Source organism: Myotis lucifugus, unplaced genomic scaffold (genome assembly GCF_000147115.1).
Source record: "Myotis lucifugus unplaced genomic scaffold, Myoluc2.0 scaffold_352, whole genome shotgun sequence".
Taxonomy (NCBI): Eukaryota; Metazoa; Chordata; class Mammalia; order Chiroptera; family Vespertilionidae; genus Myotis; species Myotis lucifugus.
Genome location: NW_005871400.1, coordinates 425,670 through 448,291, shown reverse-complemented (window position 1 = coordinate 448,291; position 22,622 = coordinate 425,670). Strand labels below are relative to the sequence as shown.

The following is a 22,622-nucleotide window of genomic DNA, read 5'->3' as shown; positions in this document are numbered from 1 at the left end:
TCTGATTGCCATTTTAGGCCCAATCCCCTGGGGAGCGGGCCTAAGTCAGCAGGTGGTCATCCCCTGAGGGGTCCCAGACTGCGAGAGGGCACAGGCTGGGCTGAGGGACCCCCGTCCCCCCCGAGTGCACAAATTTTTGTGCACCAGGCCTTCTGTTTGTAAATAAGTCAATGTGATACATCACATAAACAAAATAACAGACAAAAACCACATGATCATATCAATAGATGTGGTAAAGGAATTCAACAAAATCCAGCATCCATTTTTGATAAAAACTCTCAGCAAAGTGAGAATAGAGGAATCATACCACAACATAATAAAGGTCCTATTTGACAAACCTACAGCCACCATCATACTCAATGGGAAAAACTAAAAGCATTTCCTTTGTCAGAAACAGGACAGGAATGTCTTCTTTCACCACTCTTATTCAACACTAGAGACCCAGTGCACAAAAATTCATGCACTCGGTGTGTGTGTGGGGGGGTGTCCCTCAGCCCAGCCTGCGCCCTCTCGCAGTCCGGGATCATTCTGGCATCCCAGGAGCCCACAGGGGAATGTCCGCTTAGGCCCGTTGGTAGTCAGATATCCCTCTAGCAGCCTGGGAGCTCTCGGGGGATGTCCGACTAACGGCTTAGGCCCACTCCCATGGGTGATCGGGCCCAAGCCATTAGTCAGACATCCTTAGCACTGCCATGGAGGTAGGAGAGGCTCCGCTACTACCGCTGCGCTGGCCAGCTACGAACTGGCTTCTGGCTGAGCAGCACTCTCCCTGTGGAAGTGCACTGACCACCAGAGGGCAGCTCCTGCATTAAGCATCTGCCCCCGGTGGTCAGTGCATGTCATAGCGTTCCTGGTCATTCTGCTGTTAGGGTCAATTTGCATATTACCCTTTTATTATATAGGATAGTACAGGAAGTCCTAGACACAATGATCAGACAAGAAGAAAAGAAAGTCATCAAAATTGTAAAGGAGGAAATAAAACTGACATTATTTGTAGATGACATGATATCATACATAGTAAACCCTAAAGCAGTGGTTCTCAACCTGTGGGTCCCGACCTCTTTGGCGGTCGAACGACTCACAGGGGTCGCCTAAGACCATCCTGCATATCAGATATTTACATTATGATTCATAACAGTAGCAACATTACAGTTATGAAGTAGCAACAAAAATAATTTTATGGTTGGGTCACAACATGAGGAACTGTATTTAAAGGGCCAGAAGATTGAGAACCACTCCAAAGACTCCACCAACATACTATTAGATCGAATGAATGAATTTGGCAAAGTAGCAAGATACAAAATTAATATCCAGGGGTATTTTTATACATCAATAACAAACTCTCAGAAAGAGAAACCAAAAAAAAAAAAATCCCATTTATGACTGCAACAAAATAAATGAGGTAGCTAGTCATAAACTTAACCAACAAACAAGTATCAATATATACCATGTTCACAGATTAGGATAATTAACATAATTAAAACGTTCATCCTACCCAAAGCAATCTAGAGTCAATGCAATCCCTATTTAAATATCGATGGCATACTTCACAAATCTGGAATTTGTATGGAATTGACAAAGACCCCGAACAGCCTCAGCAATCTTGAGAAAGAAAAACAAAGTTGGAAGGATCACAGTAGCAGATATCAAACTATACTACAAAACCATCATAATAAAAACAACCTGTTACTGAGATGAGAACAGGCCTATAGATCAATGGAACAGAACAGAGAGCCCACAAATTAACCCATATCTTTATGGTCAATTTATATCTGACAAAGGAGGCAAGAACATTTAATGGAGCAAAGACAGTATTTTTTTATTACATACCTTAAAGGACAAGGGAAACAAAGGAAAAAAGTAAAAAAATGGGACTCTATCAAACTAAAAATTTCTGCACAGTACAAGAAACCACAAACAAAACAAAAAGACAACCAACAAAATAGAATATATTTACAAACAACAGTTCTGACAAGAGTTTAATATCCAAAATGTATAAAGACCTCATACAACTCAAATAATCCAATTAAAAACCGGGCAGAGAACCTGAACAGACACTTCTCTCAAGGCCACATACAAATGGCCAACAGGTATATGTAAAGATGCTCAACTTCAATAGCTATTAGGGAAATGCAAATAAAAACTACAATGAGCCCTAGCTGGTTTGGCTCAGTAGAGAGAGCATCACCCTGTGGACTGAAGGGTCCTGGCTTCAATTCCAGTCAAGGGCACCTACCTCGGATGCAGGCTCAGTCCCAAGCCATGCAGGAGGCAACCTATTGATATAGCTCTCTCACATCAATGTTTCTCTCTCTCTGTCTCTCCCTCTCCCTTCCACTCTCTCTAAATATAAATAAAGAAAATATCCTTGAGTGAGGATTAACAAAAAATTACAATGAGATAATATCTCACACCTTTAGAATGGCTACTATAAACTAGTGACCCAGTGCACAGATTCATGCACACTGAAAGGAAATTAATGAGGAGGTGGCTGGCGGGGCGAGACTGGGCAAGACGGGCCAGACATGCACTGGAGCCAACCTTCTGTGGTCCCTCCCCAGCCAGCTGCACCTGGGGTGCCATGGCTCGAAAGACGTCTGTGGAGTTAGTGGGGTCCCTCCAGCAGGTGGGGTCCCTTGGCCTGGCCTGCGGGGATTGAGCAGAAACTGGCTCTCTACATCCTCAGGGTCCCGGAGTGTGAGAGGCACTCTGCAAAGTTGCAGTCATACAGGGTGTGGAACACAAATGCAAGTGTGCAGTAAATCAGATGCAGGGCCAACAGTGCCCCAGCAACAACATAATTCATAGCCGAAGGTGGAATCGCGTGGCCCCCACAAGAAATTGGGCTCCTTCCTGTCTGTTAAGAGGTGCATCAACTGAGACACACGGTTGCTAATCAAGCACCTTCGGCTGTTCTTTGTTTGCCCTGCATCGTGTAGTAAATGTGTGTCATAGCGACCAGTCGAATGGTCAGACACGTAGCATATTAGCCTGTTATATATAGAGACTAGAGGCCCAGTGCATTAAATTCGTGTACGGTTAGGCTGCCAGCTGCTGGCCAAGGCCGTCCTTCCCCCGGCTGCAGGCTGCCAACAGGGGCCTTCCTTCATTCCGCGCATCCCCCTGGTTGTCAGCACATGTCATAGCGAGTGGTCAAACTCCCAGTCAGTCAAACTCCCGAGGGGATGATTTGCATATTGGCCTTTTATTATATAGGATATGACAAGTAATAACAAGTATTGGAGAGGATGTGAAAAAAAAGAAACTTGCATTCACTGCTGGTGGGAGTGTAGACGGGTATAGCCACTATAGAAAACAGTAAGGTGGTTCCTCAAAAATTAAGAATAGATTTACCATATGACCCAGAAAATTCCCTTTTGGGTAAAATTTGAAAATACAGATTCACAATGATATGCACCCCTATGTTCATTGTAGTAATGTTTACAGTGGCCAAGACATGGAAACAACTGAACTGTCCTTTGATATATGATTGGATAAAGATGTGGTCCATATATATAATGGAATACTACTCAGATATAATAAGAAATTAAATACTACCATTTGTGACAGCACAGATGGACTTTGAGAATATCATACTAAGCAAAATAAGTCCATCAGGAAAAGTTAAAAACCATATAATGATTTCACTCATATGTGGGGTATAAAACTAAAAGCAACAAATTAACAAACAACATAGACAGACAACAGTATTGTGGTTACCAGAGATAAGGAGTTTAGAAGGTAGTAAAAGTTAAAGGGGCCTAATATATGGTGATGAAAGATTATTTGACGTTAGGTGGTAAACACACCATGTAATAGACAGATCATGCATCACAGAAATGTCACTTGAAACCTATATAATTTTATTAACCAATGTCACCCCAATAAATTTAATAAAAAAGGAAAAAATATCAAGAAGGTCTTTTGTGGATTTGAACTAAAATATTAGGCATAGTTTTCCATTTCTCCCTCATTTCATGTAATATATATCTAAATTTCCTACTTGTTTTCCTTCCAATCCTTCTTAGTCCTTGTACCCTTGTCTCTTGTCATTTCTCCTTAATTTGAATGTTCAGTCTTTCATCCTTCTTTCTCTATATTTAACATTCCCCCGGAAATAGTGTGGCATTAAGGAAACTTAAGGGTATACTGCCTGTTCTCAAGTAATATGCCACCCAAAATTGATAAGTGATGACAAAATAAAATCCCAATGTTCAAGGAAAAACAAGTCATTCTCTTAAATACTGTGGGGGGTTTTCCCCTCACTTTAAGACATGCGTTGAGAGAGGAAAGGGAAGAGACAGAAACATCAATGTAAGAGAGAAACATCAATCAGTTGCCTTCCATATGCGCCCCCACCGTCGATCAGATCTGCAACCCAGGTATGAGTCCTGACTGAATCAAACTAGCAATCCTGTGGTGCATGAAACAATGCTCAACCTACTGAGCCACTACGGCCGAGCTAAATTAATTTGATTAATTACACAAATTATTTTATAATCTAGAGGCCCAGTGCATAAAATTCGTGCATGGTGCCAGGGAGGTGCCTCAGCCCAGCCTGCACCCTCTCCAATCTGGGACCCCTATGGGACCGACTGGTAGTAGGACATCCTTCTCACAATCTGGACTGCTGGCTCCTATCTGCTCGCCTGCCTGCCTGCCTGATTGCCCCTAACCGCTTCTGCCTGCCAGCTGATCTCCCCCTAACCGCTCCCCTGCAGGCCTGATTGATGCCTAACTCCTCCCCTGCTGGCCTGATTGCCCCTAACTGCCCTCCCCTGCTGGCCCGATGACCCCCAACTGCCCTCTCCTGCTGGCCATCTTGTGGCGGTCATCTTGTGGCAGCCATCTTGTGATGACATCACATGAGGATGTCACATGAGGGTTGACGCCACCTAGGCTTTTATTAAATAGGATTGCAAAACATAAGTCACAATATTCTTTGTTCAGCAACAGTATAAAACAAAACTTTTGTGTTCAGATACAAACAAAAACTTGGAGAGATGCATCCACTACCACATCATATCATTTCTCCTATTCATGTTAAATATTGTTCTGATTCTCTCTCATAACTTCCAGGAGAAATTTCATACTTTTTCACTTTACAAACTAGATCTTTAATGACCTATTTTCCTCCTAGCCTCATCTCTACTAGTCTCCCATGTGCACCCTCCATGCTAGAAGGTCATGTAGCTCCCTGAATGTGGCCTCCTGTCCTACATGTGTTCATGAGTTTAATTCCATTGCCTGGAATAACCCCATCCATCTCCATTTAGCTAGTTATGCAGGTACCTCTAGATTCAATTTAAATACTTTTTTCTGAACAGATTACATCATAAAAGAGTATTTTTAATGACTGCCTAACAGGTTCACCTATTCTCTTACTGGTTATGTTGTTTCCAATTTTTGTTGCTAATACTAGAATGTGCATAGTTTTTCCTTCTATTTAATATTTGCCAAAGATAAAATCTCAAGATATTCAGTAAATGCAAATTCCTCATTAAGGGTTTTTCACATATGATAATATACCAAGTGAAAAATCTGACTTAAAAATTATCATCCCAATGTAAAAACTTTTAGATCAAATCAATAAAATTATATATAGACATAAATAGGCAAGCAATGCCAACAAATGAAAATATGCGCATTTGAAAGCATAACACTAAACCACAACTATATAAAGATAGATATATTGCTATAAGAATCAAAAGAGAGCCCTGACCAGTTTGGCTCAGTGGCTAGAGCATCGGCCTGTGGACTGAAGAGTCCCAGGTTCGATTCCGGTCAAGGGCATGTACCTTGGTTGTGGGCACATCCCCAGTAGGGGGTGTGCAGGAGGCAGCTGATCGATGTTTCTCTCTCATCGATGTTTTTAACTCTCTATCCCTCTCCCTTCCTCTCTGTAAAAAATCAATAAAATATATATATTTTTTAAAAAGAATCAAAAGAGAATAAAGCATGATATAGATATATTATATATATATTTTTAAGTTTGTCAAATATATGGGATTGAAAAGTGGTTTTCATAGAATATAAATCTAATTTTTAAAATTACCACAAGAATAAACAAACTTATTATGTACTAAAGGCCCGGTGCATGAAATTCATGCACTTGGGGAACGTCCCTCAGCCCAAATTGAGAGAGGGCACAGACCAGGCTGAGGGACCCATCTGTGCATGATCGGGGCCGGGGAGGGGTGCAGGAGGTTGGCCAGCTGGGGAGGGAACATGGGAGGGCTCCAGGGTGTGTCTGGCCCATCTCACTCAGTCCCAATTGGCAGGACCCCAGCAGCAAGCTAACCTACCAGTCCAGTTATGGCGAACCTATGACACACGTGTCAGAGGTGACACGCGAACTCATTTTTTGGTTTATTTTTCTTTCTTAAATGGCATTTAAATATATAAAATAAATATCAAAAATATAAGTCTTTGTTTTACTATGGTTGCAAATATCAAAAAGTTTCTATATGTGACACGGCACCAGAGTTAAGTTAGGGTTTTTCAAAATGCTGGCACGCCAAGCTCAAAAGGTTTGCCATCACTGTACCAGTAAGAGCATCTGCCCCCTCGTGGTCAGTGCACATCATAGCGACTGGTTGACCAGTTTACTGTCTGTCCTCTGGTGGTCAGTGCCCATCATAGCGGGCAGTTGAGCAGCCTTAGCATATTATTAGCATATTAGGCTTTTATTATATAGGATAGTTGTATATGTATATACACACATAAAACCATATATATGTGTGTGTATATATATGTATGTATATATATATATGTATATGTGTGTGTGTATGTATATATATGTATATGCTAGTATCAACTGGGATAATAAAATAAGTTTGCTTAAATATCTACTCACCAGGACTCCCTCCGTCTTGGTTGTTTGGGTTCCTGGGTCCTGAAAAGGGGTGAAGAGGAAAGAGTAAGGATGTTTTCCAGTCTGACGGGCCTGAATGTTGGATAGTCCTTGGTATCCTAACAAAACGCAGATGATATTTTACCTAGAAGTAGCAACAGGAAACAAACTATGCTTAAAACTGAACAAACTGAAAAGCAAATATTAGAAATAAAGGACAGTTAAGAACATAAGGAAAACAATGTGATTTGAAAGGGGAGGCTCATCTGATGTCAACATGATACTGAATGCCTGGAAATGGCAGTGACTCCCAACATAATATAGATGCTCCAATCACATCTACATCTGAAGTCCTCTCAATGTGCAGACAGTTCACAAAAGTAAGATATATATGTGGCCCACAAATACATGAAAAGTTTCTCAATGTCACACGTGAAATAAATGCAAATTAAAACCACAGCGATATTTTTCTTACCTACCACACTGGAAAAATCAAAAAGCTTAACCACACACTCTGTTAGCAAGATTATAGACAAAAAGGCACTTTAATTCATTGCTTTGTAGGATGCAAGATGGCACAACTGTAATGGAGAATCTTGTAATGTTTAACAAAATTACATCTGCATTTACTGTTTGATTCAGCAATCTTACTTCCAGGAACAGACTTGAAATATATATCTCCAACAATATGAAGAAAAGCTATGTACACGTTTGTTGTTAATGTTATCTGTGGTGGAAATGTATTGAAATAAATTGCATAAACTATGGTATATGAACACAACAGAGAGCTATGTATCTGTTCAAGGTGCAGCAGAAAATAGAAATCATACTAGATAGAAAGGGTAGGAAAATTCTAAGGTATCAGGTAGCAACAGCAGCAAGCAGCCCCCAGCCCTAGGACTAAGGGAACAAAAGCAAGAGTTTATAATTACTAAAAATTATAAACTTAGAGGAGAGGTCCTGTGGGGCTGAACACCAAACTTCTGCGGAGAATGCACGAGTCAGCTGGTGCTGTCCCAGAGTGTGAGAGAAGGACCCTCCGGGACTGGACCGACATTTCTGAGAAGGAGCTCCAGCCACCTGGAGCTGGTCACCTTTGAGAGGGTGTGATGAGGCTGATTTTGAAAACTGTTGGACAATCTGCAAACTGTATTTGGCTGCTGCTATGGGAAGAAAGTGCTACTGCCAAAAAAGAAGTGTTGCTGGGATGTCACTCATAGGAACTACAAGCAGACAGAAAGCCAACAGGAAAGATCAAATTTCTTCCCCAAGTCCTGTGCTTTAACAGTAGAGTCTTATATATAGCTGGCTGAAAAAACAGAAGTGTAGCTACAGCATCAAAGAGCAGAGTAAAAGAATGGATTTATGGCTCAAAAAGAGACTGACTGACAAGTATACATTTAAAAAATGAGGTATATGTATGTAATTTATACTACATAACATATTAATTTAAATGTATATATCTCCATACATTCATATATAATACCTATGTAATTTATATATATCAATACATCTAATCTTTGGATGCATTGCCAAAGAAGTTGGAAATATAAGTACACTTCCACCAAAATACTTCAGCATTTACTAGAATTCAATACTTGTTTATAGTTCTTATTTGAGGTAAAATTAGATACAATAAAATGGACAAGTGTTAACTGTATATCTGCTTCACTGGACACACATTTTGGCAAATACAGTTTTCATAACCCAAACCACGTACAAGGTAAACAGGGGCCTCCACCCCAGAAAGTTCTCTCATGCCCCTTTCCAGTCAATCCTGATCACACTCCCTCAGAGATACATTTTTTTTTCTGATTTCACCATAGGGGAATATTGCCTGTAATATAATTTCATATAAATAAAACTCACAAGATTATACTCTTTTCCATAAGGCTTCTTTTATCAGAAAGAATAAGATTCATTAATGTAACTGCTTTTTTCAGTAGTTAATTCATTTTTGTCACTGAGCAATATTTCACAGTGTAAATATAACAGAGGCCATTAATTTTCTGGTTGAAAATTACCTGACTGTTCCCAATAATTATTCAGCTAATATGGACAATGCTGTTATGAACATTCTTACACATCTCTTTTGTGAAAATATGTTTTCCTTCTTTAGGGTAATTCATAGGAGTGCAACTGATGAATCATATAGAATAGATGTGTGTTTAGACTTATTTGAGCAAACTAATGGCAGACATATTTCTAACCTGATCATACCATTTTATAATCTCACCAACAGTGGCTTCACATCCTTAACAGTATCGTCAGACTAATTTTTGCCTTCCTGGTGGAGGGTAGAGGTGTCTCATATGGCTTAAATTTGTATTTTCCTGATGTATAATGGCATTGCATACTTTTCATGTCTTTATTAGCCATTCATATATCTGCTTTGACAAACTATTGAAATATTTTGTTTATCTTTGAAACTGGGCTGCTTGTCTCTATTATTGAGTTGGACTTTTAAAAATATCTTGGGAGAACCAAGATGGCGATACTTGCTGCCTCCCACAACCACATCAAAATTACAACTAAAATACAGAACCACCTGAAATCTGGCTGAATGGAAGTTTTACAAATAGAGAAGCAAAGGAGAAAGAACATTGAGGCTGGTAGGAGGGGCAGAGGCGCAGAAGGAGCTGGTCCAACACCCACCTGCGTCATGTTTTTAATCAGGAGGGATATCTTCACTGTGGAGGCCACCTATGAGATGCAGGCGGTTCCAGCCCCACACCAGACCCCCACTCCAAGGTTACAGAGATGGGAAGAGAGGTCCCTGTAACTTTAGGCTTTAAAAACCAACGGGGATTGTGGCTGAGTAACATTGAGGGTGCATAATTTAAATATCTGTCTCTCGCAACGGCCAGAGTTGGGCATTCATCACGTTACTCATGATCAATAATGCAATTCTAAAACCAGATGTAAACATGTACATCGGTGTTGCGTAGCAAAGACACATAGTGAAAATATCCAAGATACATTGTTCCAATATTGACATTAATATAAAAAGGTTAAGAATTGCACTATAAAGAGATTAATCTTTACTCATGACATTTTATTTTTACTCCAGTGACAAAATGCCCAATTCTGGAAACGGCCTCATTATTGTCAGCATGTGCCCCCGGTAAGCTTCCCGTGCGTTCAGGTGCATTTGGCAAACGGACGCACTTGATCGCCATGTTCGTTAGGAGACAGGAGTGGGAGGGTTAGAAGAAAAAGATATATAGTGCAATAGTGCTCGACGAGACATTCTGTGTGTCGGATAATTGAATACAGCACCATATATCTGTTGGTTATACATACTATCTTTGAATTGTTTTGCACCAGGAGTCAGTGCAACAACACTGCAAAAAGTTAATAGGTAAGAAACCTATCAACCTTTTATAAAAAACGCCAAGATTTATATTTATTTATTTTTGCAGCCTTGTGATGGAGAATCAAAAAAAATAAAAAAGCTAGATTGAATGATAAAGGAAGTGGAAGTAGCAGTAGCCGACCCTTTCAAGACATATGGACCGAGATGTACGGGATTGTCGACAGAAACAACAGATCATTGTACGTACTGTGTAATGAAACGGTAGTATGCAGAATGTGGAATGTAAAGAGACATTTTGAAACTAATCATTGTCAGCGCTTGAAAAAAGTATCGATGAAAGGAAGGAATACATTTCTAGGCAGCTACACCTCTATAAAAGTCAATCAAATTCCATCATTAAATTTGTAAGATGCTCTACAAATTTAACATCAGCAAGTTACTGTATTGCTTACTCCATAGCTCAGCATGGAAAAGCCCTCAGTGACATAGAATTTATTAAGGAAACATTTCTAAGATGTGCAACAGCTCTATTTCACGATATGAAAAATAAAGATGATATTATTAAAAGAATTTCTGAGTTACCACTCAGTAGAAATACTATCAAAGACAGAATAATAGATCTTAACAAAAACGTACAACATCAATTAAAAAAAGACTTAAATAGTTGTAAATATTTTTTGATTTCTCTTGATGAAACTACTGATGTCACATCAAATGCTTGTTTGGCCATTATTGCTAGATATTCTAATGGTCTCACAATGAGAGAAGAGTTGATAAAGTTAGAATCAGTGCCAATAAGTACATCAGGAAACGAAATATGTAAAGTTGTTATAAAAACATTCAGTGACCTAAACATTGATATCTCTAAAATTCTGTCAGTCACGACAGATGGGGCACCAAATATGGTGGGAAAAATGTGGGATTCCTGAAATTGTTTATGGAAGCTATTAGATATCCACTTGTACCTTTTCATTTCATTATCCATCAGGAGATGTTGTGTGCCAAATCGGGATTCTCAGAATTGAATGATTTAATGTCAGCTGTAACAAAAATTGTGAATTTTATAGCTTCTCAATCCCTTCACAAGCGAGAATTTTCTGCACTTTCACAGAAAGCTGATTCAACCTCCAGTGGACTACTGATGTTCAATAATGTGAGATGGCTGAGTCGAGGTAAAGTACTTGAGCGATTTGTGGAGTGCTTTAAAGAAATTATGGTATTTATTGAGAATAAGGATCTGGCAAACTTTCCTCAGATCAATGATCATAAGTGGGTCAGCAATTTGATGTTTTTTTTACAGATCACTCTGTTCATATGAATGAACTGAACTTAAAATTACAAGGTTTTGGCAAAAGTATTGACGTTATGTTTGGATACATAAATCTTTTGAAAGTAAACTTAAAGTTTTCAAGCGAGATACTGAAACTAAAACTTATTAAGTATTTTCCTCGGATAAAAAAGTATTTTGAGAAGGCCACTACAACAAGTGTAATGGAGTCCATACTTATGTACCAGAATATAGTAAACTCATTATTTGAACAGTTCAGCGAAAGATTCGACCAATTTAGAAGCCTACAACAGACCATTAAAATAATTAAGTATCCGAATGTAGTTGTTTATAGTACTTTGGAATTAAAGGATTTCCAATTTTTTTCATCAACATATTTTTGTGAGACTGTTCTCAGCATTAAATAATATTAAAACAAACAAAAGAAACCAGCTAACAGATGAAGTTAGTGGCGCTTGCTTGGCCTTGAAGTGCACCAAGTATGAACCTGCAATCGAAGAATTAGCAGACAAACTTCAGCACCAAAAAAGTCACTAATTTCTAGTTTTCATGCCATTTGATCATCATTGTTTTTATTATTATTTTTTCCTAAATGTACATTGTTTTTCTGGTTTTGCTCATTTTATACATATTTTTGGTTGATTTGTTAAATGGCATTTAAATATATAAAGTAAATATAAAAAATATAAATCTTTTTTTTACTACGGTTGCAAATATAAAAAAAAAATTATGAATATTTCTATATGTGACACGGCACCAGAGTTAAGTGAGGGTTTTTCAAAATTTTGACGAGCCGAGCTCAAAAGGTTCGCCATCACTGTCTTAGTCAGACTTGCTCCCTCTGAGCTCCAGTCCTGGGGCTATGGCTTAAAAGGAACCTGGGACACTTGGGGAGAAACTGGATTGTCTGGTATCAGGGCAAGAACTTGGAGACGGCTTTCTCCCAAATAGGGGTACTTGCGGGGTCATTGTTCTAATGCTGGGACCTCCCTGTCACAGAGCTGTCTGGCAGCCATATTTAAGTCTCCATCAGCCTGACCCACACTGTCCACCCCACCCTGGTGATTCCCTGCGACCCTGCCCCATCCAATTTGCAGCCCCACCCACTGTTTGCAGAGACTTTTCCATATGAATGGCCTGTCCTGGATCAGTCTTCAGACTTTTCTAAAATCTCTCAATCAAGTAGTAGTTGGCATCAGTGTGCCCTATACCTATCAATAAGTGGGCCAGACCCGGCACCAGCAGCAGCCTGCCTTGCTTCACAGCTCGGCCTGGCCTGGACACTTCCAAGCCCAATACAAGTAGTAACCATCTGCAAGGGGCTCTGTAGCTCCTGCCAGATGGCTCTAGGTCAGCGGTTTTCAACCTGTGGGTTGCGACCCCTTTGGCGGTCGAACGACCCTTTCACAGGGGTCACCTAAGACCATCCTGCATATCAGATATTTACATTACGATTCATAACAGTAGCAACATTACAGTTATGAAGTAGCAACAAAAATAATTTTATGGCTGGGTCACAACATGAGGAACTGTAATTAAAGAGCCAGAAGGTTGAGAACCACTGCTCTAGGTAGTGGCTGACTTTGCACCTCCTGGGAGGCCCAAGAGCCAGTGTACCTGGTGGACACCTTCAGACCAAACCAGATTACATCTCTACACATCCACAAGGGACACACTCAAGAAGCAGACTCAGTGAGCACCAAAGCCCCACTGAAGCAAGTCCTGCTCCTTAGGGGTGTCTTCTTAGCAGTGCTTCACTATGGACGCAGCTGGTCCTCACAGCCAATTGACCCAGAGGTCAATTGCTCCCAGTGACACCAACAGCAATCAAGTCTCAACTACAACAAGACTGTGCACAATAGCTCACAAAGGTTTGCACTTAGAGTGTCCACTCAGGTGACTGGGGAGGCTGAGCCATTAGCCCAGTGATGGCGAACCTTTTGAGCTGGGTGTGTCAGCATTTTGAAAAACCCTAACTTAACTCTGGTGCCGTGTCACATATAGAAATTTTCTGATATTTGCAACCATACTAAAACAAAGATTTATATTTTTGAAATTTGTTTTATATATTTAAATGCCATTTAACAAAGAAAAATCAACCAAAAAAATGAGTTTGTGTGTCACCTCTGACAGGTGTGTCATAAGTTCGCCATCATTGCACTAGGCCATACAGGACATCTACTACACAAGGCCACTCTACCAATTCCAGGAGTCATAACAGCTCTACCTAATACATAGAAACAAACACAGAAAAGCAGCCAAAATACAGACAAAAAAAGTGTCACAAATGAAAGAACAGGTGAAATCTCCAGAAAAAGAACTAAATGAAATGGAAGCAAGCAAACTATTAGATACAGAGTTCAAAACTGTGGTTAAAAGGATGCTCAAGGATCTTAACAAGAGCTTCAAGGGAATTAATGAGAGCTTCAAGGGACTTAGTGAGACTTGCAAGGATCTTAGGGAGAATTTCAAAGACATGAAGAAGGACCAGTCAGAAATTAAACATACACTAACTGAAATAAAAAATGATTTACAGGGATTTAATAGTAGAGTGGAGGATTCTGAGAATTAAATCAACAATTTGAAATATGAGGAAAAAAAATACCCAATCAGAAGAGCAGAATGAAAAAAGAATCCAAAAATATGAAGATAATGTCAGGAGCCTCTGGGACAATTTCGAGCATATCAATTGGTATCAAGCATACCAATATTCACATTATGGGGATGCCAGAAGGAGAAGAGAGATAGCAAGATATTGAAAACCTATTTGAAGAAATAATGACAGAAAACTTCCCCTACCTCAGTGGTTCTCAACCTTCTGGTCCTTTAAATACAGTTCCTCATGTTGTGACCCAACCATAAAATTATTTTCGTTGCTACTTCATAACTGTAATGTTGCTACTGTTATGAATCATAATGTAAATATCTGATATGCAGGATGGTCTTAGGCGACCCCTGTGAAAGGGTCGCTCAACCGCCAAAGGGGTCACGACCCACAGGTTAAGAACCGCTGCCCTACCTGGTGAAAGAAATAGTCCAGAAAGAGTTACAAGTCCAGGAAGCACAGACAGTTCCAAAAAAGAGGAACCCACAGAGGCTCACACCAAGACACATCATAATTAAAATGCAGAAATTTAAATACAAAGAGAGAATCTTAAAAGCAGCAAGAGTAAAGCAATTACTTACCTACAAGGGAGTGCCCAATATGACTATTGATTTTCCAACAGAAACTTTGCAGGCCAGATGGGAGTGGCAAGAAACATTCAAAGTGATGAAAAGCAAGGACCTACAACACAGTGCTCCAACACTGTGCTTTGATAATTCATTTCATTAATGTACTAGAGGCCCGGTGCACAAAATTCCCTCAGCCCAGTCTGCACCCTCTTGCAATCTGGGACCCCTCAGGGAATGTCCACCTACTGGCTTAGGCCCAGGCCTAAGCCAACAGTTGGAAATCCCTCTCACAAACTGGGACCCCTCGTTCCTTACCGCCTGCCTGCTCGCTGCTCCTTACCACTTGGCTCGCTGCTCCTTAGTGCTGCCACAGAGGCAGGAGAGACTCCTGCCACCGCCACTGCACTCGCCAGCCGTGAGCCCTATCTTTCTGTGTAGTTGTCTATGGGCCAACTGCTCTCTTCCTACTCATTTAGGGAGAGCAGCATGTGAGGGCAGACCGTGCTATCATGGAACACAGTGGGCTGCCAAGAGCTGAGAGGAGTAGCCGGGCCCATGGAGCATTTATTTACATATATATGTGACAATGTATTAGCCCAATGAGGGGGGCTGACTGCGAGAGGGCACAGGCTGGGCTGAGGGGACCCCCCCCAGTGCACAAATTTTTGTGCACCAGGCCTCTAGTCCTATATAATAGAGAGGGAATATGCAAATTGACCATCACTCATCCACAAAGATGGCTGCACCCACAGCTGAGGCCGAGTTCCCAGCAGGGACCTGAGGCTGCGCCTCCTGCCCCCTGTGGGGCTTGACAGAGGACCTGAGGCTGCGCCTCCCACCCAGCATGGCTTAAGGGGGGACCTCAGGCCATGCCTCCCACCCAGCAGGGCTTGACGGGGGACCTCAGGCCATGCCCCCCGCTGGCACCGGGCCAGGGGACCTGAGGCCGTGTCTCTCAACAAGGTGGGGCTTAACAGGGGACCTCAAGGTTCGCCCCCCATCCTGGTGCTGGGCCAGGGGACCTCAGGCCACGCCCTCCACCCTGGCACCGGGCCAGAGGACCTGAGGCCATGCCCCTCACCCGGGCACCAGGCCAGGGGACCTGTTGCTGCGCCCCCCACCAGGCATGGCTTGACAGGGGACTTCTAGGTGCACCCCCTGCCCTGGTGCTGGGCCAGAGGACCTCAGGTTGCTCCCTGTCCCAGCGCCAGGCTGGAGGAACTCAGGCTGTGCCCCCTGCCCTGGTGCCAGGCCAGGGGACCTCAGGCCATGCCCCCGCCCTGTCACTGGGCCAGGGGAACTGAGGCTGTGACCCCCACCCAGTGGGACTTAACTAGGGACCTCAAGGTGTGCCCCCCACCCTGGTTCTGGGCTGGGGGACCTCAGGCCACACCCCTCACCCAGTAGGGCTTGACAGGGGACCCTCAGGCCGCACCCCTTGCCCCAGAGTGAGGCTGGGGGATGGCAGGCCGCTCCCCCGCCCAGTGCGGCTTGATAGGGGATCTCAAGCCATGCCCCCTGCCCCAGCCTGAGCTGGGGGACCTCAGGCCACACCCCCCACCCTGGCGCCAGGCCAGGCGACCTGAGGCTGTGCCCCCCACCTGGTGGGGCTTGACAAGGGTGCGACCGGCCGGGTCTGGATCTAGCCCAATGAGGGGGGGCTGACTGGGTCTGGGGTCACATGATTTTGAGGTACACGTGGGTGGGTGGGGACTTGACTCTGGATCCCATGGTGCACCCCAGACTCTGACAGGAGGAAGATTTTTATATATATTTTGCTAATTTTCTTTCATCTCTGATATTTCTATTATAGATTAAAAAAATCTAAATATAATATTATAGAGAAAGGGCAAATAGCAATATTAAAATCTAATTAATTCCCTTTTAATGTGCATGAATTTCGTGCACCAGGCCACTAGTATCTAAATAAAATTGGGGGAGGAGGCCAAGCACCTGAGCAAAAAATTTGAGAAATTTTGGTGTCAGCAATCGAGTTCAAATATTTCGGGACATAGCACAGTCAATCAGTGATAAAAATAAAACTTGAAATTGCACTGAAGATGCTTTAAGCCAATGTATATTGTTGAGCCTAAACCCATATAAGCATATGGATAATTTTGATTCCATAAATGGAAAGAAGTTGGAACAGAAGAATAGTCATGTAAGGATGGGACACACAGAAATAACATGAACTATTCTAGTAGTGGTTTTATTAATCTTGCCTTCAACTGACAAGCATCTGTATTTTAAACACAGAATTTGGTTCCATCTACACTAATAAAAGAGAAACATGCAAATTGGTGTCACTCCACTACACCCACCAGCCAATCAGATGAGTATGCAAATTAACCCAACAAGATGGCGGTTAATTTGCATACACAGGTGCAGAGCAAAGACTGAGGGCTCCGGCCGGAGTGAAGACTGAAGACTAAAGACTGAAGAACTGAAGACTGAAGAGGCTTGGCTTCTCCGCTGCGGCCAGACCAAAGGCCTGGGTCCCAGGTGCCGGAGGAAAACCAGTGCCGGCAGCCAGGGGAAGGAAGGCCTATTGCACGAATCTTCGTGCAACAGGCTTCTAGTGTTTATATATTGCAGACTGACCATTTATTTCCATCACCACCACCAATATAATCTCTATAGGATCTTCTTAGGAGATAACAATTTCAAAGCACTCTTTCTCTCTCCTTCCCAGTGGCTATGCTATAATCAGATTCTCAATGCCTATAGATGTCTTAATTCTAAATCAGTGTGGCAAAGCCTTCGAGTTTTCCCTAGAGATATATGAAAGGACTCAAATTCTGTTTCGCTCAAAGAAAGAGGATTTTTTCTCATGACTGGTTGTCTATTAGTGAAGATGCATCTGCTTTATTTATTACACCATTATGCTTCATAGAACTAGAAGCATTGTTTGAGTAGTCAAAGTTTCCCATAAATCTAAGGCACAAGATCTGGATTCATATTCTTGTTCTATTGTACACTAGCAGTTTCCCCTTGGAAAAATTGGTTTCCAATTTTTATAAAATAGAGTTAATTTTGTCAAATTCATTAAAATTTTAGGAACTAGAAGGGCAATTATTAGAAAATTTTAAATAAAACTTTCTCACCTGAAGTGGCAGAGAGTCATTGATGTTTTCGAAGTCATTGTCAAAAACAATGGCAGCCAGCACTTTTTGAGATTTATAGTCATACTTCACATAGTTCTCAAACTCACTTTCTGAATAAAAGCCTTTAACTGTAGAAAGGAAAAGTGTTCACTTAAATAAAAATGTCTGATAATTCCTCATGAGGGGGGAGATACTAGTTTACATGGACAAAATTTTGTCTAAATATTATAAGTTTAAAAACACTGTTTCTCAAATATTGCTATCATAACTACTTAACGGAATTTGGGGGTTCAAAACAATTTTAGGTATTTTATAAAATTCTACTACAATTTTAAATAATAATCATTATAAAGCATATACAGTAGGCAAAAGTAGGTTTAGACTTGTTCATAAGGGAAATGATACAATAATTAATAAATACTATCTAATAAAGAGGGAATATGCTAATTGACCCTCATACCATGGCAAAGATGGAGACACCCACAGTCAATAAGGAGGGAATATGCTAATTGACTGCCCCACTCTCAAAGATGACGGTGCCCACAGCCACAAGATGGCAGCACCCAGTCCCCTGAGCCCCGCCAGGGTGGCAGGTGCACGGCAAGGCTGGGCCCACCCTCAGACAGGCCCGGCCTTGCCGCGCACCTGCCCCTGGAGTCCCCCAGGCCCCTCAGCCCCCCAGCCGCCCAGGGCTGGCTCAAGGCACAAGCAAGCCTCGGATGGCAACTGCCCAACAGCCTAGGACCATCCCGAGGTGCAGGGAAGCCTCAGATGGTGGTTGCCCAGCCGCCCAGGGCCACCCGAGGCTCAGGTAACCATGGCCAGCTGAGGCTTGCGCTGCCAACAGTGGCAGCAGCAGAGGTGTGATGGGGGCATCGCCTTCCCCTGATCACCGGGTTGCCTCCCGCCCCTGAGGGCTCCCGGACTGTGAGAGGGGGAAGGCCAGGCTGAGGGACCCCCACTCCAGTGCATGAATTTTCATGCACCAGGCCTCTAGTAATAATATAAGAATAAACTCTGTGTTTCATGTACTCACAACTGTAAACCTAGTTTTGCCCACCCCTGTATATAGGTAAGTCATTATTCATCAGGAAAATGCAAATCACAATCACAATGAGATACCACTTCACATCCATTGAGATGGCTACAATAAAAAAGATAGATGACAACAAGTGCTGGTGAGGATGTTGAAATATGGTTCCTCCATACACTGCTGACCAGAATGTAAAATGGTACAACTTTAAATTAAGCCTGTCAGTCCCTCAAAAAGTTAAACACAGAGTTACCACATAAGGTACTCATTCTACCCCTAGGTGTATACCCAAAAGAAATGAAAACATATGTCTACATTAAACTAACAGATGTGTAGTCACAGAAGTACAATTTATAATAACCCAAAGGTGTAAACAACCTGAATGCCCATCCACTGATGAAGGATATACCGACTGAATACAGTATATTCATACAATGTGATATTTAACAACAAAAAGGAATGAAGTAATGATACATGCTATAACAAGGATAAACTCTGAAAACATTATATGAAGTGAAAGAAGCCAATCACAAAAATTTACATATTGCATTTATATAAAATCAATATGGAAAGGGTGTATATAAACAATTTACATAAAAGGTTTATAAAAGGCAAATGTATTTGGAAAAAAGTAGATGTTTTCCTAATCCTGCTGAAGATAGGAAATTGTGGTGTCCTGACTGAAGGTTATGAGGCTTATTTTTGACGAAAAAATGCACTAAAACTGATTGTGGTAATGGTTGCACAACTCTGGAAATATGCTAAAAGCCACTGAATTTAAATGAGTGAATGTATGGTATGTGCATTATATCTCAAAAAAGCTATTGGGCTTTTTTTCTCTTTTTTTTTAGGTAAATCAGAAGATGGAGATCACTTAAAACTGTGCTTTAAAAAAAACAACACTATTTATGGATCAATAGCTGTACTGAAATACCAGAGAAAGGAGTCAGTGAAGACAGATCAGCAGAAATTACCTAACTGAAACAAGAGAGAAAAAATTTTGAAAAGAAATTAAATAGAGCCTCTTTTGGGAAATATAAAATGTCTAGCATTTATGTCTTCATAGTCTTAGAAGAGAAAGAAGGCCTTATTGAAAAACAATTTTGAGAAATAATGCCCCAAATTCTCCAGATTTGTTGAAAGAGACAAACTTACAGATTCAAAAGGCTCAGTGAACTCTATACAGAATAAACCAAACAAAATCCATGCTCAGACACATCATAATCTAACTTTTGACAGACAAAGAAAGAAAATGTCTTAAAAGCACCCAGAGAGAAATGACACATTATCTATAGGAAAACAAGGATTCAAAGTATCACAGATATTTTTTCCCTGAGACCAAGGAGATCAGAAGAAAGTGGGAAATATTTTTTTAATACTGAAAGGGATAATTGTCAATCCAGAATTTTATAACAAATGAAAATAACCTCAAGACCATGAAGTTGAAATACATACATCCTCACATGAAGGAAAACAAAGAGAATTTGTTACTATTAGACCTGCTCTAAGAAATTATTTAAGGAATTTCTTCAGAAAGAAGGAAAATGATATCAAAAGAAAACTTGGAACTTCGAGGATGAAGGAAGAGCCACAGCCATGGTAAATATGTGAGAAATAGTTTTCTTATGTTCTTTAAAATATGTGTGTGAATTATAACACTACCTGGTAAGATTTTCAACTTATGTAGATTTGAAAACTAGAACATAAAGAGAAATACATAAAGGGATCTATATATATTGGTAATCATTTGACATTATGACAAGTGGTAAACTAGGTAAAGTGTGACAATTAAGTATGTATATTTTAACTCCAAGATCAACCATATATACCAGAAGCATAATTAATCCATTTTTTTTCTTTCATGGATGATACATTTGGTGTCATATTTGATAATTTTTCAACTAACTCTAAGTTACAAATATTTTCTCTCCAAATTTTTTATCATTTTACTTTTAGATCTGATTCATTTTGATGCAATTTTTATTTTTTTGTCTATTGATGTCCAATTGTTCAGCACATTTGTTGAAAAATTATCCTTCCACTGAATTCTTTTGCACCATTATAAAAAATATTCTGGACTATTTGTATAGGTCTATCACTGGGTTCTTTGTTCTATGTGTCTATTCCTCCAATAGCACAGTGTCTTTATCACTACAATTATATTATAAGTCTTAAAATTGTAATTTTAAAGTGTAATTCCTCCAACTTTATTACTTCTTACACTAGAGGCCCGGTGCATGACATTTGTGCAGGGGGGGGGGGGGGTGTTCCTCAGCCCAGCACTCTCTCCAATCTAGGACCCTTGAGGGATGTCCGACTGCCTGTTTAAGCCTGATCCCAGGTGGATCAGGCATAAACGGGCAGTCGGACATCCCTCTCACAATCCAGGACTGTGGACTCCCAACCACTCGCCTGCCTGCCTGCCTGCCCCTAACCACTTCTGCCTGCTGGCCTGATCACCCCCTAACCACTCTCCTGCCAGCCTGATCGACATCTAACTGCTCCCCTGCAGGCCTGGTTGCCCCCAACTACCCTCCCCTGCATGCCTGGGTCCCCCCTAACTGCACTCCACTGCAGGCCTCATCACCCCTAACTGCCCTCCCCTGCTGGCCATCTTGTGGTGGCCATCTTTGACCACACGGGGCAGCCATCTTGTGCGAGGGTGTGATGGTCAATTTGCATATTACCTCTTTATTATATAGGTTTGTTTTAGTTCTATAACAAATTAAGGATAAGTTTTACAGAAAACCTTTATTTCTAACCTTTTATACTGATGTTTAAATTCCTCTTCATGCTCTCAATGATCTCTTTTACCACATTAATATTAGAAGGCACATAAATCAATTCCCACTCTTGAGGATTTTGGAGGAAAGAAGGCAAACCACTGATGCGTAGAGGTTTATAATAATGAGGTCCAGCAACTTGTATAGTAGCAAATGAACGGAATAGCAAAAGCAACATTGGAAATACCACTGCTGTTAGGACTTCAAATAATAAATTAATGTAATGCCTTCTCTAGAAGAGGAACAAAAGATAGTGTTAATTAAGAGTACACATTAAATGCCAATAAATAGTTCTATTATATTCTTCTAATTTAACACTAGAAAATACTAGTCTTTCCTGGACTTTCTTGTACCACCCCCTCCCCTCTCCACTACCAACCTTCTTATAGATCAGACTATACTATTGATTAATATAGTTTTATAGGTTTGGAAGAGCTACCTACAGCTATTAAATTGATTTTTAAAACACACATATCCTGAATTGCAACAGGCAGGCATTTATAGATATTTTCCTTGAATGCTTTTACCTACCTTTATGGTAAAATTTTTCCAGAGAAGCACGGAAAATTGATTGAATGTCAAGAAATCCATTCTTCTACAAAGAGTGTATATTCAACTCCAATTATGGAGAAAAGGGTTTTTTTTAATGTTAAGTTACCTAATGATGTGAAGATCAAGCAAATAACAGCATTACTCCTTTCTCCTAATTTTCTCCTTATTAAGACTTAAAGATTGGTACAAGAATAATTATGTATTTGAGATAAAGAAAATGATATTGTTTATATTTTTCTATCTATTAATTTACTTAATATCTAATGAAATTCCAGTATGTTTAAAACACAAGGAAGTAAAGAAATAACAGTAAGAAGTAGTTCTATTTCTCCAGAACCTGATGTTTCCTATCCTAGTTTCTAGGACCAGGTAGATCCACAGGTGAATTCTACCAAACATCTAAATAAGAGTTAATACCAATCCTCTTCAAAGTTTTCCAAAACAATTATAGAGTAAAGAACACTTCCAAACTCATTTTAGGAGGCCACCATTATCTTGATGCCAAATCCAGATAAGGAC

The 22,622-nt window shown here is 40.7% G+C and overlaps 1 protein-coding gene across 1 annotated transcript in view; it reads right to left on the bottom strand.

Moving 5' to 3' along the window:
• Window positions 1-22,142, bottom strand: part of LOC102423824 (ATP-binding cassette sub-family A member 3-like) — a 372,708-nt gene extending 350,566 nt beyond the window's left edge. The window contains 4 exon segments of the mRNA XM_014466690.2: window positions 6,857-6,998; window positions 17,736-17,863; window positions 21,531-21,783; window positions 22,083-22,142. Of these exon segments, the coding sequence (XP_014322176.1) occupies window positions 6,857-6,998; window positions 17,736-17,863; window positions 21,531-21,783; window positions 22,083-22,142 (583 nt within the window).
• Window positions 22,143-22,622: the final 480 nt, after the last annotated feature.